We start from the raw sequence: 21,707 nt of genomic DNA, 5'->3' as shown, positions 1-21,707 counted from the left end.
TCATTTACACAGCAGTGTTTGGGAATGGTGTAAAGATTCTCAGTGCAGTTCAGTTGTCCTCCAAGGAGAAACACTTGCTACTGTGAGCTTCAGTACAAGAGTCTCTGATCTTTTAAAAAGAAATGCAGTTAAGTATTTTTCTTCAGTCAAAGACCTGCATGGGACCAGAGAGACCTGGTAATGAAAAGATGATTTTTTTAACATCTGCTATTAAATGATGCACAATGATAAAAAAGAGAAAATAATCCTAACAGTTTATATAATCTAAAGTGTGATCTCTATTGGCATAGAGCTACCTTTGTATAGAGCCCACTACAGCCAAGCAATTGAAGGTGCCTATAATCTTACCGAAGGAGAATGTCTTGCAGCACAAAGTTGTGCTCCTCTGAACTGAAGCCATGCCAAACCCTGGAGAGTTCCCTCACCCCAAAGTGTTTTGCAGACCTATGTGCACATGAGGGCCCATCTGCAGGAAGGAGTCCAGGTACAGCTTAAAGAATCTGTAAAAGATACTAAACACAAAACATGGAAATGCAATAACCATCGAACTTGCCTTTCTGTGAACATTCCTCTTTGAAATCCATTAGTCATTTCTGTGTAACAAGCCTTTCTTTACATTTAAGGCAGCATATCTGAAAATAGCACACAATGAACACTGGAATTGGCAGACCAGCTCTGTCAGTGGAAGGTCTTGTTAAAGATCTGTAGGCACCATGTGGGTGCCTGTATTTGAAAGGGACTTGGTGGTCATTGCCAAGTGTAAACCCCTCACAGCCATGCCCTAGCAGAACACCTTTAACTGTCTCAATTTGACTGTAGAAGAAAGTGCAGAGGAGGCCACGAGGATGATCAGGGGCTGGAGCACCTCTGGTATGGAGACAGGCTGAGAACATTGGGGCTGTTCAGCCTGGAGAAGAGAAGCTGTGTGGAGACCTCAGAGCAGCTTCCAGTGTCTGAAGGGGACTACAAGGATGCTGGAGAGGGACTCTTCATCAGGGGCTGCAGCGACAGGACAAGGGGTGATGGCTTCAAACTGAAAGAGGGCAAGTTCAGGTTAGATCTAAGGCAGAAGCTCTTCCCTGTGAGGGTGCTGAGGCGCTGGCACAGGGTGCCCAGAGAAGCTGTGGCTGCCCCATCCCTGGCAGTGCTCAAGGCCAGGTTGGACACAGGGGCTTGGAGCAAGCTGCTCTAGTGGAAGGTGTCCCTGCCCGTGGGGAAGGGGTTGGAACTGCATGAGCTTTAAGGTCCTTTCCAACCCAACCCATTCCATGATTCTACGATTCTATGACCATGACCCCTTGTCCTCCCCCATGCTAGGCAGGCTTTCAGACTCCGGAAAAGGCCACATCCAAGCTGCCCGTTAGGAACCGGGGGTACTCATAACCGGCAGCTGGAAGCGGTGTCTCCCTCTCCAGCCCCGCCGAGGCTCAGCCTCGCCCACCCGCTGAAGCATCCGTAAGTGCACCGCGCCCGCCCCGCCGCAGCCGCTGCTCTCCGCGGCGGGCCCAGCCGGCGCTCCCCGCGGCGGGGCGGACCCGGCCGGGCCCTCGGCACCGCCCGCCCGGGCGGGGCGGAGCGTTCCGGGGCGCCGCTTCCGCCTGTGTCGGGGCCCGGCCCGGCCCGGCGCGGCGGCGGTGGGGGGGGTTCAGCATGCTGAGCCCGCGGGAGCGCGGCGGGGACCTGGCCCGCTTCTACACGGTGACGGAGCCGCGGCGGCATCCCCGCGGGCACACCGTCTACAAGGTCACGGCGCGGGTGAGTCAGCGCCCGGCCCCGGCCCCGGCCCCGGCCTCGGCCTCGGCCTCGGCCTCCTCTGTGCCGGCTGCAAGCTCTGCCCCTCGCCCCCAGGTCCCCGGGCCCGGCCGGCCTCCCGTGCGGTCTGTAAAGCCGCGGCTGCGTGCGGAATAGAGCCGCACACGGCCATGGGCATCCTGGCGTGCCCTGCGCTGGTCGGGCCGGTCGCGGTGTGGAGCCCCCCTCATTGAGGACGGGTGGGAGGGGAGGAAGGAGGGCTCGGGCACGGCGGGTCCTCTGAGCTGAACCTCGGTCGTCTCCTGCGAACTTGTGGCTTCACATAACGTGATGGCCCCCGGGGCGCTTCGCAGTGTCAGTTTCTTTCCTGTTTGTTGCAGGTTGTGCTTGAATAGCTTACAAACATCAACTCTCTGTTTATTTGTTTCCCTGTTTGATTGTAAACTTGGCAGCGCTGGGGTAGCGGTTGGGCTTGATGCTCTTCCAGGTCTTTTCCAACCTGGTTGATTCTGTGATTCTCCTCCCAGTTTCTCATTTAGCCCAATTGTGCTGTCTTCCCACCTGCCCCACAGTACAGTCAGCTGTGGGAAAAACCGTGGGAGCAGGCTATGTAGGTATAGCCTGCACTGGAAGCACAGAGCTCAGTTGGGTAATATTTATACAGCCCCTTTCTAAAGGGTTGCATATGCCCAGCATTCAGCCCCACTGGGGACAAGAGCGTTTGAGTGCGTAAGAGAGGCCTAGCAGGAGGAGAAAGAAAGCTGAAGCGGAGAGCTGGCTTGTTGCTAGTTTTAGTGAAAGCTCCTTCTGTTCCCGTAGGGAAATTTCCTGCTTCCTTTTCTCCTCCGCTTTCCTATTTAAGCCAAAGAGGGAGGGGAGTAAGTGTGGAGATAGGTGCAGGATGAGTTTAGGTCACAGGTATGGTGGGATATTCAGAGCATCAGAAGGCGTCATGGAGGGACAGAGTTTATTTAAATGACCTGTGATCTTGTAGCTATTGCCGCTGTAGACATTCTGCCTGTGAACACAGTGTGGGTTTTTTTATGTATCTTTTCTAAATTCAAAGAATACAATGTTCTGTATGTATGTATATATTGTAGCTCTCGGCTTGTTCAGCTATGATCACTTTGTGTGACTTGTGAAATTAAGATGCCGTTTTAAATTATTCTTTTTTTTTTTAAATCAAACATATACGTACAAATCCACCCACCATAAATGTGGGCTGTGTTTAAAACGTTCTTTTTAGTCCAGCAAACTGCAGTATTTGTTCAAGGAAAAGGAGGAAAAGAGGTGTTTTTCTCTCTGATGTTCTAATCTAAAAAGCCTTTCCTGAGATAGAGAACGGCGTCATCATCTCTTTCTGCGCTAGTCATGATGGGCTGTGCGAGTGTGTTCTAAAAAGTTGTGTCAGTGCAAGGGAGAGTAGTAGAAATGAGCCAAGACTTTGCTTATTTTACTGAGGTGACTTTGTTCTTACTGGCTAAAGCCAGTTAAAAGGCTCTGTGATGCTTTTGTTTATGCGGAATTGTTCAAGAGCAAGCTATGGCTGCCTAGTGAGCAGTGTTGCTCTTTCTCTCTGCCCCACAAGTTGAAGATGCTCTGGTGCTTTTCCAAGTGAGGTAGTGCAGAATCAGGCAATGTGCTGACTGCGCATGACTCAGTGTAGAGCACGGAGTTGACCAGTCTGTGAGCTGTCCAAATTAAACTGAGCTAACCAGAGATCATTAGTTCTCCAGGGTGTTTTGATATCTGAATTCTCTAAAAGGAGAAAATATTTGACTTCTTTGCAGCAAAGGATGCTTTGGATTTACAGATGTGGTAAATGCCCTATCCCAAGGCCAGGTTGGATGGGGATTGGGAAACATGGTCTAGTGTAAGACATCCCTGCCCATGGAAGGGGATTGGAACTGGATGGTCCTTTCCAACCCAAACCATTCCATGAGTCTATGATTCAAATAATTCTATAAATAACCTTTGTTTCAGTAAGGCCCTGTCTGCTAATCTGTTATGGAGTACTTGATACTTGAAATGAGGAGTTAGATGCTGAACAAAATGATTTAAAATAAAAAATCTCTTACCCTCCCTTTTTCTTTCCTCTTATTCCTCCCTCCTGTTCCTGCAGTGATCTGGCTCCATGGCTGGTATCACAGCGCTACAGCTGTATTTGCTGATCTGATGCTCAGCAGCTTTGAGGGACTGCCAGGAAAAAAGTGAGGTGGATCTTCCCGTTGTGTTGAGTACCCTTCTGGCTGAGATTTAGCGTACTCAGTATGTGCAAGTGGCGATTTTGGGTTCATTTCAGTGGTCTGTGAATCCTTTGTGAAACGAAGATCAAGGAACTTTCTGTTGTAATATAACGTATTGCAACAGAAAGATATAATTCATATTAATAATATTATATAGTATAATTATGGATGTGAAGGCACTTCTTCATTATGTCCTAAACATCTGACTGAAAGGCCCAACCACCCATGCAGCCTCTTCTGAGTGCTAAGGTGGTCTATCCTTACTACAGCTTTTTCTTAAAGACTTCGTCTGTATAGCAGAGAATATATATTTTATTTTCTTGTAAACTGTGGAATAACAGTGAATGCAGACAAGATTAGATTAATATTGTCTTTTATTATATTCATTTCCAAAGATACAATAACCTAAAGCGGGTTACAGCGTGAGGAGTGTCCTCAGTGGTATCTGAAAATATAGGCCACAAATAAAAGTTCAGTTAACTTTGAAGATTAGATGATTAAAATTCTAATGAGTTATGTTGTATATCTGCTGGTCAGACAAAGAATAGGATAGTCTGAAATACTTTGTTTGCTAGCCAGGATCCTTGTAGGATCTATTTTCAGATCCTAACACAGTAATTATGCATTGCTTAGCTCATCACTGGGTATCCTGATGATATTTTTAAGGATAGATTAAAGCTGCTTGCATTACAGATTTGTAAGAGTTGACTGCATTGATCCTTGTGGGAGGATTAAAAACATGCACTGAAAATTTGGGGGGGGGGGGGGAATTGGATAATCTTTGCCAAGTCTCTAGGTTGTTTTAAAGGGGCAGACCTCTTCTCAGGTTGACCTTCAGAAAAAGGTATGAAGAACAAAGCAGGACAACACATAAATTATTACGTACTGACTTAAAGCTGGCATGGCTGGAAGCTATAGAAGGCGATGTTACATTAGAACAAGTATGAAACAGGGTCTGTGGGTTTTATTCCAGATTCTTACTAACTGGCTGGGTAATTACTCATCTCTCTGGGTCTCCTTCTGCCCATCTGGTAACTTACCTAGCTGCCAAAACTGTTGCAAGGCTTTAACTAAAGGTGAACTGCAAAGCAAAGCAGTTGTTGTGTGCCCTTTGGTATTCTATGGTGTGTAGCCATGCCTGTAATACCTTCTTCCCCCAGCTCTGCAGGCTTCTTACATCAAGTACACCAGCTATTAGAAAAGAAGGTTAGTAATATTTCACCAATTGTAGATATCAACTGCCTGGTAATGAAGGAAGGAGCAAGGGCTGCCAAGGTTAAAATTAGGTAAAGTTGCCAAATGTTAGGTTACTGCAGAGTGAGGAGAAGTTGAGGAAGGTTTTACTAATGTAGACTGCGCTGGAAGAAGAGGACTTTGATGTGCAAGGTGAGAGAAAGACTTCTGAAGAAGAATGTTTTAGGTCTTTTGAGAGCTTGCTAGAGGAGGTAACACTTTTCTGCCTTGCCTCCTCCAGAATGTGTGGAAGATGAGTGGCTGGGCTGTGGAGTAAACTGATGTTATGAAATCTGGGAGGCTTTGGCGAGGCTTCCTGAAAAATGAAAGGGAGGAAGAGAGCTAATATGTGGGGACTAAATATGAGGGGTTTGTTGCTGTCACTTAGCAAGAGGGAAGTGTAGATTCAGTGTCTTCCATCTTAGAGCAGCATCTCTAAGCGTGGTGTTTGCGGTTCAGTGGGATGGTGTTGTAGTCTCTGGGGTGCAGGTAGTGTGGACTCCTCGCACTTGCCTACTTGCATCACTTATTCACAGCAGTGATTATTCTGGGGTGTGTCACTGTGGAGACTCTCAGTTGCATTGAGAATGCCCTGTCTTGCTTTAGCTAACAAGAAGCTAATTACTTTGTTAAACAGCTTTGGCTGTTATAATGAAGGGTATACTGACTTGCACAAAATAATTGCAGTTATGAATTAAAGATGTCTTGATCTGATTTGTTTGTGTGGATATGCGCTTAGTGCTGTTTATAAGCCCAATGCAGAACTTGGATTACAAAGGCTTTTGCAATCAATATTTATTTAAAGAAAAAAAAATCCTGACAAAAGACAGGCTTCTTTATGGTGTGGAGCCAAGCCTTGTTTTCACTGCAGTTTTCCTTTGGACAAAGTCATTTATAATTGATCAGGCAAAGAGTGTTTAAGGAGAAACAAATACACAAGGATCGAGCCAGACGTGTGTGCGCATTGATGGCTGTAAGTAAAGTGGAAATACTGCCTTAGTAAATGCAAAGCTTCGCATTCACAGTGAGGTTGTGTGCGGCTTTTATTAAGCCAAGTAGCTTCAATTAGCTCCGCTTATTGAGAGTAATGTGGTCTTAGTATGAATTAAATAGGAAGAGACTGAGAAGGTGATGGGGGATGTGCTCTTTGTTTTGAGATGCCTTCTGTGCCATTTTGCCTATAATGGATGTCTATTTCTAATCGGAGGGATTGACTCTGCTGCTAAAATACTTCACCGTATTATATTTGGATATTAGACTTCTCTCAAACTAAATGAAAGCACTTCTGGGTGAGGAGGAATGTGCAAGTGTTTGCCCCTTTCATGATTTTTCTCTTCAGCAACAAATCACTGTATATTCCTCAACTTCCAAACTGGAAATCCAAGCGCTTACATGGGTTTTTGTTTTGCTTTTCAGATTGTTTCAAGAAAAAATCCAGAGGATGTCCAGGAGGTAACAGTTTAAGCTTGTGCAAATGTCTTTGTGTGAATCTCGCTCTGCCTTTTGAAGCATCTGTGGTATAATTTAGCAATTTCTGTGTGTTTTGTCATTGTAATTCTTTTATGTTTCCATTTGTCTTTAACTTTCAGTTGAAAACAGTAGCTAGTGTGACATGTTGCAGTTCATTCCTCAGTGATGAATCCTGACTTGAAACAAAGTCTTAGGGAGTAGTGTGTCTTTTGATGACAAAACTGCTTTGATAACTTTTCAAGCTCTTTTCTTAGGGATGGAATTGGCAAATTGATGGTTACTTGACTCCTACTGGTAAAATTAGAGATCAGTCCACAGTCCAAGTCTTAGGTCTCAGCTGTAGGTACTCTTTTCTGCTTTAACCAATCCTTCACTGAAAAGCCTACACCATTACTGTGTATTAGGGGAAATGGAGGAATGTAGAGTAGTTGAGAGAGATTAGACTGCAAGTCATGGATTATGCCTGTATCTCTGAGGCTCCTTTAGCAAAGCATAGAACTGGAAAATACTAAAACTTTAAAACTGCTTACTCTTTGCCTCTTCTTCAAAGGCTCTGAATGAGAGTGCTGTATTCTCGTGCCTCTTTAATACCTCAAAAGACTGGCAGGAATCATTATTATTGAGACCAAAAAGTACATCACGTGTGTGTTGTTTGTGGGGTTTTGTTTTTTAGATTACACCCCTTTTTTTTCCACCCCCTCTTGATTTCTTCTGGACTAATGGACGCTGGTACTGTTGTATGATGTACGTGCAAAATTCTTCCTTCAGAAGGACAACCTTATGGCTTTTCAGGCATTGTGTAACATATGCATCTGTTCAATTTCTGGTGCAGTTTCTTACTACAGTTGAGGAGAACCTGGATAGTTGATGAAAGAAGAGCCCATAAATGAATTCATTGCATCTCTGTGTGGTCAAGCATGAGTTACTGATTAGTGGCTTGGCAGAGGTGAGAATTAGCTAATACACCTAACACCCTTTTGTTGCATCCTTCTTTGAAATCCTGGGAATCAGACAATCATGAGCATTCATGCTTTTTGTATTTATTTATTTTTTTTTTTAATCTCTAGGAGATTAAAATAGCCTATCAGAATCAGAGAGAATAATGGATCTGGGTTTAGAACTGCATTACTGTAGTCTAGTTTGGGGTTCACCTCTTCCAGGAAGACTTCTGAATTGAACTTTCCCATGAGCACATTCTGCCATTACCTTAATCTTCATTTGTGGGAAAACCACTTTATAGCAAGCTGTTGATGAGCCATTCATCAGGAAAGTATATTGTAAGTGTCTTTCAGCTAGAGTATTGCATGAATATATGTTAAGTAGGTTTGAAACAATAGCAAAACACTATCTTTTAGTCATTGCTTTGGTTGTAGCTTAGCATGGCTGTAGATTAGCCATGTAGAGACAATAAGGGGGCGTGAATGTGCTATGAGTTTATTGATGATTGCCCTTCATTGTACCAAATTAAGTGTTTTGCATGTGATGGCATGTTAAGTGTGCTGTGATTCTGTTGTAAGTGAGCATCTGGAAGTACCTAGGTGTTAAAAGGAATATCCTAGGTGGTAGTTGCCACACTGAATTGTAGTCAGAAAACCACACACCTTGTGAGCTTTTCTGTTTTATATTGGTTGCTTATGTTTAATAAAGATTGTGGGCAGCCTTTGAAAGAAAAAGAATATGCTCCTAACCTGTTCCCGTGAAAATAAATGTCCCCCAGCTTTCCAGAATTCTCAGAAATTCCATAGGCAAAATTTTGTGCATGCAACCACCCTGTTGCTTTATGATCTGTCCCATGCAAACCCCTTCCTGTACCCATATATGTAGCGATAGGACAAGGGTTGTTGGGTTCAAATTAAAGCAGGGGAAGCTCAGGTTAGATCTAAGGCAGAAGTCTTTCCCTGTGAGGCTCTGGCACAGGGTGCCCAGAGAAGCTGTGGCTGCCTCATCCTGGGCAGTGTTCAAGGCCAGGCTGGACAGAGTCTTTGATAACATGATCTAGTGGAAGGTGTCCCTGCCTGTGGCAGGGGTTTGGAACTGGATGATCTTAAGGTCCTTTCCAACTCAAATGATTCTGTGATTCTATATAGCACCACTTAGCTGTGCCTCCTTACTCAGAATTCTCTTTCAATGCCACTTTTGTGATGTTAATACATACATTATATATGTACAACTGCACATAAGGCTAAGTGTTGTGACTTCAGCTCTACTTGCCAGTTTTCTCTCACCTCCTTTAACTGCCCTTTGGGATACAAGCCTTTAATACAACATCTCTCCCACTGCAGCCAATTACAATTTGAAATAATTCCAGCTGTTGTTGCTGGGACAGGGAGGAAGATAACCTTGTAAGGGCTTTCTTCTCAGAAGAAGAAAAGGAGTTCAAGTTGAATGGAAGAGTTGATACAGAAAAGCTAGTGGACTTTAATTTCCTTGCTTCTGGGGACTGATGGTGCCAACATGGTGTGTGAGGCAGTTGTAGCTAGAGTAGTCTTGTGGGTTTTTTCTCTTATTCATGGAGGAGAAAGGGTTGTTCGTTGTGAACAGATGACTCACATGAGTTAACAGAGATCTACTGGCTGCAGCCATGACAAGCACCTTATTGCATTACAAGTCTAACATATGTTTTGTGATACACTTGCTGTGCTTCATTGGGTCTCAAAGTACAATGTGTCCTTCCTCCAAATCTGATTTCTAATGAGTTATGTTAGAGTGGGAACTTTACTGAGCCTCATGCACGCAAAGGCATGATTTCTGTGAGCTTGTGAAAGCTTTTGGGGTGACTGACTGTTTTTGCTATGCAAGCTACTTACAGTTATTTTTTTTTTCCTCCTGGCTATTGGGGGATCACTTGCAGCAGTAAAAGTTGCTATTTTTTTAAGGGGAACAGAATCTCATGCTTTTATTTTTCTCACAGCTTTTCATGTTGTCTCCAAGTACGGACAATACAATAACTTAATGTTTCAATACTTCCCCATCATAAGCAATTTTTTTTCTATATGCATGCTGAAGAAGTGCTAATCATCCACTTCCAAGATACCAGATTAGATGGAAGTGCAGCATTGAAAAAATAGTTTGCCTTCTTGAGAGGTTATAATTTGTCTTCCTTTGTCTGTTGAACTCCACTAAATACTAGTGGTAGTGGAGTCCTGGAAATGTGTGCCCAATAGGTGAAGCTGAATCAGGGCTGCTATTATATCATATATGATAGCACTCAGTTATATCATAGCTGAGTTTATAAGGTGGAGAGAGTGTTGCCACACTGAAGCTTTGCATATCTACTGTTAATAGTCCTGTTACCATATATCTGTCTTGTTCTGTAAGTAGAACTTGTATCTGCTGAAGCTTAGAAGGCCTGAGACCTTAGTGTTAAAACTAACAAAAAACTTTGAAAACTCCAACAAAAGAACAACAAATAAAAGACCCCTGTAAAATGAAACCTTTTACTTGGTTTTAGGTCTGGTTTGCTTGAAAAAAGTTGTTTTTCAGTTACAATCACTCCTGAGGCAAACTGTTAAATCAGTCAGAAGTATTTGAAATCTTTATGGTTAATTGTAAGCTAATTGTGCTGTTTGACTGATGGAACACTGGAATCACCTCCTGAATGCACTGCAGTCTCCCTCTCTTTTTCTTTCTTCCGCTGTTCTACTTTAGTCACTTTGCATTAGCTTTGAGGTTTATTGTGATGGCTTTGTGACTCTGACCAAAACTGAGGTCAAGATACAAAATTTCTTTGTTTTCATCCTGTTAAGAAACCTGTTAGCAATTGAGGGAGTGCAAATTTTGTTGCTCAGTTCTCTCCCTAGCCTGGTTTTGCTGTTGGGTTCTCTTATCCATTTGGGATCCTTGAATGGAAAGAATAAAAAGAATGGGATGGAGGAATGGAAGAGCGACAAGGTAGAAATTGACTGGGAGATGACTACTTCTTTCTGGAAGGGACGGATCAGAAAAAGCTGGGGTAATGACCCAGTGCTGTCTTTACGTTCCTGAAGTCAGAGATTTTGCCTGGATTACAAAAAGAACATACTCAATTTTTGGATCAGGGTTATTACTAATAAACCATTTTAAATGTGAGCTTGCATTTACCCCGATCAGCATTTTACAGAAACAAATTGCAAGCAGGTTTGTTGTCCTGGATGCTTAATGTTCTGCCCTTAAGAATCCCTGTCTTGTATTGATTTTTCTTGCCTTGTTTTCTTTTCTGCTGTTGTGTCACTTTGCCATACCTGCAGCTGCATCAAGCACAGCATATTATGGAGTGTTGGGTAGTGCAGTGCTACCATTTGCCATCTTCTCCTCTCTTACTGGTTCTCTGCGTAGGTCTGGATCTCAGTGTGATGGAAACAGTGCTGCCTTTGCTCTCTTTGTTTCCTTCAGCATTTACTTGTGATTTTTTTTCTCTATACTAAAGTCTTGGTAGCCAGAATGGGGTTGAGGACACATAATGACCTTTTTTGTTGCGGTTGTTAGAGTTGGCACTTCAGACTGTATGTTTTTGTTAAACATATTTGCTGAAGGTAGTGGTCCGATTTGCTAAAACCCCAATACATATACATTTGTATAATATATATTATATACATTATATATATATTGCATACGAACCCACTACATTTGTTGTGTGAGGCAATGTGAACAATGAACCTCGCTAATACTTCTCTCCCCTTTCTCTGCTTCAGATAGTCGTTTGGAAGAGATACAGTGACTTTAAGAAACTGCACAAAGATCTCTGGCAAATTCACAAAAACCTATGCAGGCACACAGAACTCTTCCCACCTTTTGCCAAAGCGATACTATTTGGTAAGCATAATTTCATCCTGATGTGCTGAAATCCCTTAACTCAGTATCTGTAAATAAGTCTTGTTTCACGGCTGCCTAGAGCTCTTTTCTGTGTGCTTTTACTAATCTACTTTTAGGTTTGTTATATAGTACTTGCAGGTGTGTCTTACTGCAGGTCTATCATAATTTGATGCTTCACCTTGTTAAGCAAGGGTAGTTGAGTCCTTGCTTCCGTGTTAGAGATGGTAGCTCAAATATGTATTGATGTGGATGTTCTGTATCTTTACAACATACATTCCCTGTTTTCAGGAGCATGAGGTCTACATTAGCTTTATGAACAGCACTTGAGCAAAGACCAAAGATGTTTGTGTATATGAGCTGTCTGCTTTTTACTGATGAGTTATAGTGAAGTAGCAAGTGATGGCTACAGAAAGTGGTGGGGTTTATTTTGGATGTTTCAGTGTAGTTATCAACTTTATCTAGCTAGGCTTTGGGGATTGGTTTTCTATGTAGCAGTTAGCTATTTCACCAAAGCAACCTATAAGAGAATTGTGGCTCTGCATGAGAAATACATGACAAAAAAGCTTTTTGTTGTGCATCGCCATGTGCTTTCGAGCCCTTTTCCCCAGATGTTTTAATGTTGAGTATTTTCAGGTGTCCAATGAAGTGTTTGGCATTTCTTTGCGTGCATCTACCATGTGTTCTTGGTTGGGTTTGGTTTTAGGTGAGCTTTTTAGTTTCTAAAGTGCTTTTGGTGTTACTAAGGCATTTTTGTTGTATTTGTTTTTTGTTCCTAAGGCAGGGCTGTGGCGTTCTTTGTGTCCAGGATTTCTTTGGTGTTTTTTTTTTTGCTGTGCATATACTACACAGTTTTCTGTGGATTTTAAGTGTCCATCATGTTTGACTTCATTTGCTATGCATCTACCACATAGGAGTGTTTCTAAGGCATTGCTGACAGCCCCAAATGTGTTTACTGCTTTTTATCGTGCATCTACCATGTGCTCTCTTTTTGGTGTGGTTTTTGGCAGGCTTTTCAGTTTCCAGCACTTCTTTGGGGGTTACTAAGACGTTTCCATGGTGTTTCTAAGTTGCTTTAATAGATTTTGAGGTCTTTTTTTAAGCATCCAGCCTGTGTTTTTTTTTTTTGTGTGTGGTGTTGTCTTTTCATGTACCTTTCATGTGTTTGGGCATCCAGCGTGTTTGGCATGTATTGGCAAGCATCCTCTTCATGCTCTTTCGTTTGTCAGTGTCCAGCATTTCTGAGCATTTCTGAGGTGTAGCTTTTCTTCATGCATATATTGCATGATGTTCTGCCTTTGTTTAAGCATTTTTCAGCATTCTTTAATGTGTCCAGCATATTTGGCATTTGTTTGGGGCATGCATCTACTGCATGCTTTATGAGTGTTTCTGAGGCGTTTCTGAGGCGTTTCTAAGGTGTTTCTAGCTGTGCAGAATAGTGCTGCTTTTTAGTGTTCTTTTTTTAAGTGTCCAACATATGTTTGGCGTTTCTTTGCATCTTCCACATGCAATTATTGGGTGTTTTAACAGGTTTTTAGGCATCCAATGTGTTTGGTGTTTTTTTTTTTTGGCATGAATCTACCTTGCTCCTTTTAATGGGGTTTTTGATGGGTGTTTTGGTTTGTGAGGTGTTCTTTGGGTCACAAAGACATTTCCACGGAGTTTACAAGTTGGTTTTGTGTTTTTTCTTTTTAAAGCATCCAGCCTATGTTATGTTTTTTTATATGGCCTTTGCATGGTGTTTAGTGGCCAGCATGTTTGGTGTTTTTTGGCATCTATTTACCATGTGCTTGCTCTTTTTCTGTGGATTTGGGGCATTTGTAGGTGTGGTTTTGGTCCCTAGGGAATGCCTATGATGTAATTTCATAGATCTTAGCCTCAGAATGGTTTGTGTTGGGAAGGACCTGAAGATCATCCAGTTCCAACCCCCTGCCATGGGCAGGGATGCATTACATTAGAACATGTCCCCCAAGGCTCTGTCTCACTTGGCCTTGAAGAAGACCAGGATTTCTTTGTTATGTATAGGGTTTTTTGGGGAGGGGAGGATTGCATGTATACACTGCATGATTTTCAGTGGGCTTTAAGTTATTCAGCACTTTTTTTGTGTGCCCAGTATATTTGGGGCTTTTTTAGCATGCATCTCCTGCATGTTATTATTGGGCATTTGAACAGGTTTTTAAGCTTCCAACATGTTTGGCATTTTTTCTTGGCGTGAGTCTACCATGTGCCCTTTTTTGATGGAGTTTTTGGATGGATTTTTAGTTTCAAGGTGTTTATGGGCAGGCTTCAGTGTTTAAGGTGTTTTGGGGTTAAGGCCTCTGTGGTGTTTACAGTTTGGTTTCCTCGCACAGTTTTTGGCTTTGTTTAAGCATTCAGACTGTGTTTATGGCTTTTGTATGCACCTTGCGTGGTATTTAGTGTCCAGCCAAGGTTTTGCACCCTTTCATGGTATGGTTTTCCTTTCTTTTTTGTTTCTCAGGCATTGCTCTGGTGGTGGTTTCCATTGCTACATTATTCCTCATATGTTTTGGTGGGCTTTTAAACACACAGCACACTCTAGGGCATTTCTTTTTGTGTGCATTTATGATATGCTGTTAAGAGCTTTTAGCATCCAGCATGGGTTTGGCTTTTTATTCCATCTTGCTACCACCTGCATTTTTGTGTTTCTTCCATATAGTTCTAGCATTTTTAGTGTCCAGCATATTTGGTGGGTTTTTGGCATGCATACAGTGCGTGACTTTGTGTGTATTTGCATGTTTCCCGTGCACTGTGCCCGTCTTCTGTCTTTGTCAAACATGTATTTCCCATGTATTGTCTGTGTTTTAGCACCCAGCCATTGCTTGCTGTGTTTTGGCATGAATCTAGCACTGATTTGTGAAGGGTGCGTGTGTGTGTGTGTGGCAGTTTTAGCAGTGTTAGATATGCATCTAGAGCATTTTCCCCATATCCTGCCCATGGCAGGGGGTTAGAACTAGATGATAGCAAGGTTCTTTCCAACCCATTCTATGATTTGTGTTTTTTGTCTCACATTAGCATATTTAGCACTTTATTGACATGCATCTGTTGCATGCTTTTACATGACCTTGTAATGATTTTAGTATGTTTTAGAGTCTAGTTGGCATGCATCTCCTACATACCTACTTCACATGGAAAAATGTGCAAAAAGATTTTTGGCATTTTGTCATGTTTTTAGCATAAGCTTTTGTGCCATTTTGTGCACCCTGGTGTTTTTGTGTGGTTTTTTTTGCCCCTGCATTTTTAGGTTATTTGTTTGTCTTTTGTTGTTGTTGTTGTGTTTGGTTTACATCTATTTATTTGTTTATTCAGGTTGCCCAAAGAAGTGGTAAATGCTCCATCCCTGGCAGCATTCAAGGCCAGGCTGGACGGAGCATTGGGTGACATGGTCTAGTGTGAGGCATCCCTGCCCATGGCAGGGGGTTGGAACTGGATGATCTTAAGGTCCTTCCCAACCCAAAGCAGTCTGTGATTCTATGAATATTATACTTCTTTTAGTGTATTATGCTTTTTGTATTTATTTTTTGTTCCCTTTGTGTATGTGTGCGTTTACTATTGCTTTGGGATAATTAAGCCTATTGGATTGGGAGCTGCCAAAATTGAGGGTGTTTAGTCAGCCTCTTTTCCACCAATATAATAATGCTGCCTGGGGTTATGGTACTGCAGGGGTATTTGCTGACCCTCCTTTACCTTAAGTGCCAGAGAAACTGAAACTCCTCTGGAGGTAAAACCTCAGCCTGGAAAGCACAGATTTTCCCTTTGAAGTTTCGGGATCAAATATTGCGACAGGCTTGGAATTTTTGGTACTTACTTTTTGGTTTTGATGGCTGCTGCGTGTAGGCATGGCACTGAGATGCCTTGAAGAATAAACTAACATAAAGAACTTTCAACGAGTTGAAGTTAGTTTATAACCCAAGTCCAGTCTCCCTGGGGAAGCTGGGAACAACCGCTTTCTGTGTGGAGCAGCAAAGGGAGAGGCAAGGGAGCTGAACTCTGATGCAGGCTTCCTGGCTCTTTGCGCAGAGCTGGGTAAAATTCCTGGTTTAAATTGTCTTTCGCATCAGCTAAATTGTATCCAACTTTTATGTAATTTCATTTTTAGTTATTTATGAATTTGGAAGTGGGGTAAATTTCGGTGCTGTGTCAGAAGTTGTGTGTTAATGGTTAGAGCATGTAGTATTAGTTTCGTCCTGAGATGCTTTTATAGCTGATCTACAGAGTTAGAGTGCTCACCGGAGAAATTATTTACAAAGCTAATATTTGCAAAGCATAATTGAATTTCAGGTAGAAGATGTGGTAGCTGTTCGTAGAGGAGCAAAGAGGGCTAAAAAGAATCAGGATGGAAAGAGAGCATGGGCTTCTAGTATCTGAAATCATTTTAAATTGCCAGAAATGCAAATTAACTGCTTTTATATTAGCCCTGTAAGCAAGGGAAGAATTGAGTGAAATTCCTTCTGAAAGACATCCTTCTTCTATTGTATTTGGTGAACAAATGCACATTGTAAAAGAAGGAAGTGTACAGGAATATTCAAGGTATTTATAAGAAAGCTCTTTGAAATTAAAACTAAACCGAACCAATCCCCACTACATGTGACTGAAGCTGAGCCACAGAAGAATACGAATACAGGATAAGAGGAGGTAATGTAAAAACAAATTTGAAGTGATTGCTCCATAGCTGAAAGGAACAGAAATATCTGGCTCTGCTCTTTGATTTAAGAATTATTTCTGTTTAAAGCATGAAATTTTATTGCATATTCTCCAGTGTCACTTCTACATATAATAACTGCTGCGTGGTTTGTTTTCATTTAAAGCATTTACCTTCAGATTCTTTAATTTTTGAGTATCTTTTGTGTTAGAAGGGCTTTTATTTTTAAGTTTTATTAAGATGTGTGCTCTAAATAACCTACATACACTGCTCTATAGAGAGTACACTTTACACAGTGAGCATTGGTGGTTCTGACAGTGAAACTCACTTGTATTAGAAGTATTAAACCTGAGCAGAATCTCAAGTTGAGCATTCAGAGTGTTAGGAGATGGTGTGGAGAACTGTGATTTATTTAGAAACAACTGGGTCATGCTGTGCTTCTACATTTCATGTCAACAAAGACTTGCCACATCTGCAGAACTCAGCCGCGTCTCATGTTTGATACCACAGCTTTTGATAATTATAATGTGCAAGTACATGTATTTTCATGCTGTTACAATAGAGCTGCTCTCATCAAAGCATGGAACTTGCTAGGGGTGGGAAAAAGAAATACTCTTACTCTTTTTTAGTTCACTTGAAGCTTTCTCACCCGTCTTGGGAAACATAATGAACGCAAGCATGGGCATATACAATGTTCCAGTAGATCCAGCTGCTGAAACCTGAGATGTTATGAAACAATTAGGTTCAGGTTAGATCTAAGGCAGAAGTTCTTTCCAGTGAGGGTGGTGAGGTGCTGGCACAGGCTGCCCAAAGGAGTGGTAAATGCAGTGTTCAAGGCCAGGTTGGACAGAGTCTTGGGCAACATGGTCTAGTGTGAGGTGCCCTTGGCTGTGGCAGGGGGTTGGAAATGAATGATCTTAAGGTCCTTTCCAACCCAAACCATTCTATGATTATGATACCTGTTTCTGGGGAGTGATTACTCTCCCACCCTAATGTGCATCAGCATAATTTCTTCAGTATTTTCAAACTATTTTTTGTTGGACATTTTTAAGCATTCCTGTGTGTTTGCTATACACAGCACTTTCCCAGACTGCTGGTAAACCTGTACTCAGCTTGTCTTGTATCTAACAAGTGCAGAAATGTACTCTAGTATGAAAAGTACTCTCCCCACCCCCTGGCAAAAAGAAACCAAAATCCCCAGGTGATAGCAAGTTGTTAGCAGCGAGTCAAAAAGATGATTTGCGTCATATAGCTTAGATAAGGACGCTTCCTGCATTTGAAAATACCAAATGAAGTAGCATATTTAAGATTCCAACTTAATTATAGTTGGAAGCCTTGTGAGAAACTGAAACGCAAACACAAACCTTGCTAGGTGTTTTGTTGTTCATATCTGCTCCGCAGAATGAACTGTGCATTCTCTTCACAGGGATTTACATTTGGTTTGTATGTACGGAGCAAATTTTGAATGGATTGTTGCTGGAGGAACAGCAGAACTGTACAAATGTGTTTGTTACATGCCAAGATTGTAGTTAGCGCTTCCTAAAGCCCTGGAAAGACACCATCACTGGGATGAAGTTGCCGTGTCTCTGAGTGATGTTGATTTATATGCAGGAACACCTCCTAATGTTTGAAGAGGCAGCTGGGTATCTAAGCACCTTTGAACATCTGATTGAGAAGGGTGATAATGAAAGTGTTGAGCTATCCAAGATTCCGTGAAAGTATGAAAAAGGAAGAGGGGGAAGGACTTAGGCAGGGCTGGCTGGAAATGAAGCTGCCAGCAGGATGCCAGATAGTCTGTGAACAGTATGAATTATGTTCTTCCTTCCCCCCGAAGTCCTCTACTTCTGTAAGCAGTTGTCCTGATAGTGTATCATGATGCTGATGAGCTGGAAAATGTGACAGTGACTAATGTCTCAGTGGCTCTGTTCAAACGTGTTTTGTTTTCAGCTCAGCTTCCTAAGAAAATAACCTTATGTAATTGTGCTGTCGAAGTCAAACCTCTTACTCACGTGGCTAATATCAGCTAATTATGAGTGGGGGTGCAGTTGCAAATGTAATTCTAGTTCTCTAAAGTCTGAGGAGCACCAGCTGAGTGAGAAGCTTGGTGGGGCTACCAAGGGCCAGGCAGGCTCATCCCCATGAGGTTTGCAGCTGCCTGGGCAATCGGTGAACCCTGCCAGGCTGGTCCTGACATGGTGCCCATCTCGTGTCCACTGGAAGTACTGGGATGATGTGGATGAGGAAAAGGAGTTTTTCTTGGGTTTGATGAATTAGAATGGGGAAAGGTTCCTGGGAAATCGGGAAAAATCTCAGATGCTTCCCGTTTCTGGCCTTGTTAGGTGTTTACTTCTTTGTGATTCGTTTTTCTGTTGCATTATAACAGTGTTCATGTCATTTTGTAGATTCATTTAACTGGCCTGTGCTGCTGTGCTGTAGTGAGGGGAGCTGATGTCCTGTTTTGCATGGGATGAAACAAAAGCTTTAGGGCACCCCAGTGTTGCTCTGAAGACACAGGAAGTTTGATGAGCAGTTTAATGAGCCTGATTTCAGTGTTGCCGCTCAATGTGGTAGCATTGCCTTTGCTGCCTTTTTGCTTGCTTGTTGCTTGCTCTTTTGTACAGCTTGCTAATGTTTGTGCAGCTGAAAGGGCAAGGTGAACAAGTCACGGAACTGATCCAGCTGCAAATTAGCCCAATGATGTCTTTTCTTTTCTTTCCCAGAAAAATAACCCCCAAAAGCTTTGTTTGTGATCTTGGATGTGTGTGTCTTTCTAGTGTTACTTTCCTTTTTTCTGGTACCACATGGGCAGGAGCTATTTACTTGGAGAATTTCTGGAAAGAATCCTGCTTTGATACTTTCTTCTGGGATTATTTTTTTTTTTTTTGCTTGCTCCGAGTATAAATGAATTTTGCTTTTTGTATTCAATGTTTCTTTTGTCCTCTTCAAAGGTTAATGCCACAAGAGCTGTCACAGGTGGTTCTTATTTTTCCGGTCATGCTGTTATAGCAATACTGTTTCTTGAACTTGTCTTCCCAGTCCTTTTTTCCCCTCTGTATAGCTGTTCCAGTATCTGTTCTGTCCTCCTCCAATTATTACTGTTAACCTCTGCCCTTTTTCTTTTGTAAACTTGTAACTATTTCAACAACAAAGTGATGTTGATATGAAAAGCTAAAATAAGTTGTGTGCGATTGTGAAGAATGTGAATTTAAGGTAGTGATCCAAGGGTTTTCTCCTGAGAAACAAATCTCTTCAGGTGAACTGTGGGATTGTTTTTTAAAGATGGGTTTTTTCCTAATTGGAATGTCTTGGGTGCAGGGTAGGAAAAAGGGAAGGATCATACGTTGTTAGTAAATGAGCTGCTTTCCGGCTCTGTTTACCTCTTGAATCCAGGAGGAGATGAGACCCTGTGTGCATGGGGCTACTTCAGAGGAAAGCTTCAGTGCCTGGTAGCAGGGCTTCACCATCTCCCCTCCACTTTGTCTCCTCCATAACTGGCACCTTGGAAATGATGATCTGTTTGGGGGCTTTTAGCAATACTTTGTTTACTATCCGCTCATATTGTGTGTTGTTCTTGAGACTATGTGAAGATTGCTCAGCTCCTTCCAGGATTCGGGCCGTAATCAAGGCTGACGCTGACTGGCATATTGTCAAATTGTGCGTGTCTCATTTATTGTTAGATAACATTGGACATCCGTTAGTGTCTCTTGGCTAATGAAGACTGTTGCCTCCCATATTCTTACGATGAGAGGGCGAAGGATTCTTGTTGTAGCTGCCAGCTTTCATCATCCGAGTGGATTGCAGAAGACGGGACTCAAGGGACAATTGAGAATAGGAAGTTTGAAGATTCGCTGTGTTCTCTTGATGCATTGGAATGACTTTCATAGACTCAGGGCATTGTCTCCAGAAGGTTGCTTTTGCCTTGTGTTTTCTTTATTGTAGTTATTACAGCAAATAACTGTGTACTTACTTGTAAAACTGTCAAGCTATGTGTCTGTTCCAGGGCGATTCGATGAAACCGTGATTGAAGAAAGAAGGCAATGTGCTGAAGATCTGTTGCAGTTTTCTGCCAACATCCCTGCTCTCTATAACAGCAAACAGCTTGAAGACTTTTTTAAGGTTTGTTAGTATTTGCAGACATATTTGCTTCTTACTGATCTGAATAAGATACAGTGCTGATTCTGCTTTACTCCATAAACCGTGGCGTGACGGTGAGCTGATGTGACATGCTTTGGGAAGTGACTGTGAGTTTTCCATTCACTCTGGAAATAAGGCTTAAAACCCCCCTCATGCTATATCTCTACAAGGTGGAAAGTTTTACAGGAACTTCAGGTGAAAGAATTTGGAATTCTTGTTTATTGAATGATCAGCAAAACCCAGGATGTTAAATCCAGGTGTTCAGTGGGAAGTTATACAAATATTGTCACTGTTTTCTATGTTTTATTTAAGCATTCATAGTTTCAAACCAAAGGAGGGAAGACTCCCTAGACTGATTTCTTATGGCCTGTTATGGATTAAGGTCCATGACAGCAAATCTGGCATATAACTAGTCAAATGTGCTGCTTGTACAGTGTTGTAAGAACCACTCTCCAAAACAATGATAAGTTGATCCAGATTTCCTCCTTATTACATCTGAAGTAGTTTGTTTTCAATAGTTCTTTCAAACCTCTTTATTTTTGGTAGCTTACTCCAGCATTCTGCAAACACATAAACATAAATTTACATGTAAACATGATAGTAATTCCCTGGAATTAAGGGCATGCTTATCTGGCTGGGATGGGACATAAGTGTATTAATGTGTTAAGTATGTTTAAATGATACATATGCTAAAGCAAAACAAGAGCAAAGCTTACAAATCATTACTTGTTTTCATGGTGCAGAGTTCTTTAAACTATCAGTTTTCTTAAAGCTTTGGTGGCAACAGAGATTGGGAGTCTAAGTTAGGATATTTTGCTTTTCACTTTATTTGCATTTGCACTTTTCAGTTCTTAGGAAATACCTCCGTGTTTTGGGGTATTTGTTCAGAGCTCTCTTCCCCTCCTTTGCTCAACAAAAGTATTCGGTTTAGCCTTCCAATGGACCTTTTTGGGCTTTGCAAGGGAATCAGTAAAACTAGCAAGACGTTAGTTTTTACAGGAGCAAGTGTGTTAACAAGGGGAATTATGCAAGTGTAATAATTTAGGCTTATTTGTCAGCTGCCCTTGTATCATATTTTCCTGTAAGAAAGCTTTAGGTTTTGATCTGTCACCAGCTCAGCCATGTCCTTTAGCTCTGCTCAGGGGTGGTTTTGTGCCTTTTCAGATTGCTGTGCAAATAGCCATGGAGAGAGAGACTTGGACAACGAAGTCTTAGAAACAGCTGAAGGGAGTGCTGTGTGTATCTGTGTACTATACACTCCAGAAAAACTGACTGGCTAGTGTGAAGATGTCCTGGGCTAGATCAGAATATATTAGCAATGCCCATTTGTAATAGCGCCTTGGAAATGGTGCAGTTTCTGTTGAAGTTGTGTGGGAAGTATTCACCTGACATGTGAAGCAGAAGTTTATGAAAGAAATATTTAG

At 42.1% G+C, this 21,707-nt stretch overlaps 1 protein-coding gene across 9 annotated transcripts in view; it reads left to right on the top strand.

The window, feature by feature from the left end:
• The first annotated feature begins 1,627 nt into the window (after nt 1-1,627).
• Nucleotides 1,628-21,707, top strand: part of RPS6KC1 (ribosomal protein S6 kinase C1) — a 91,589-nt gene continuing 71,509 nt past the window's right edge. For 5 of the 9 annotated variants that reach the window (XR_008970593.1, XM_057397048.1, XM_057397047.1 and 2 more), the window contains exons 1-4: nt 1,628-1,755; nt 6,648-6,683; nt 11,372-11,492; nt 20,150-20,265. Coding sequence is in view for 7 of the 9 variants with exons in the window: in XM_057397048.1 (XP_057253031.1) it covers nt 1,651-1,755; nt 6,648-6,683; nt 11,372-11,492; nt 20,150-20,265 (378 nt within the window). In the remaining 2 variants the exon portion in view is untranslated. Of the gene's footprint in view, nt 1,756-6,647; nt 6,684-7,533; nt 7,648-7,768; nt 7,979-11,371; nt 11,493-20,149; nt 20,266-21,707 lie in introns of those variants that run through there. The other 4 variants (XM_057397046.1, XM_057397049.1, XM_057397045.1 and 1 more) reach the window with 4 other exon arrangements.

This window comes from Pezoporus wallicus, unplaced genomic scaffold, assembly GCF_028554395.1.
Source record: "Pezoporus wallicus isolate ANWC-B61680 ecotype Strahan unplaced genomic scaffold, APGP_CSIRO_Pwel_v1 contig_14703, whole genome shotgun sequence".
Lineage (NCBI taxonomy): Eukaryota > Metazoa > Chordata > Aves > Psittaciformes > Psittacidae > Pezoporus > Pezoporus wallicus.
Note: the sequence above shows the minus strand (reverse complement) of the source record. Positions and strands in the feature narration are given on the sequence as shown.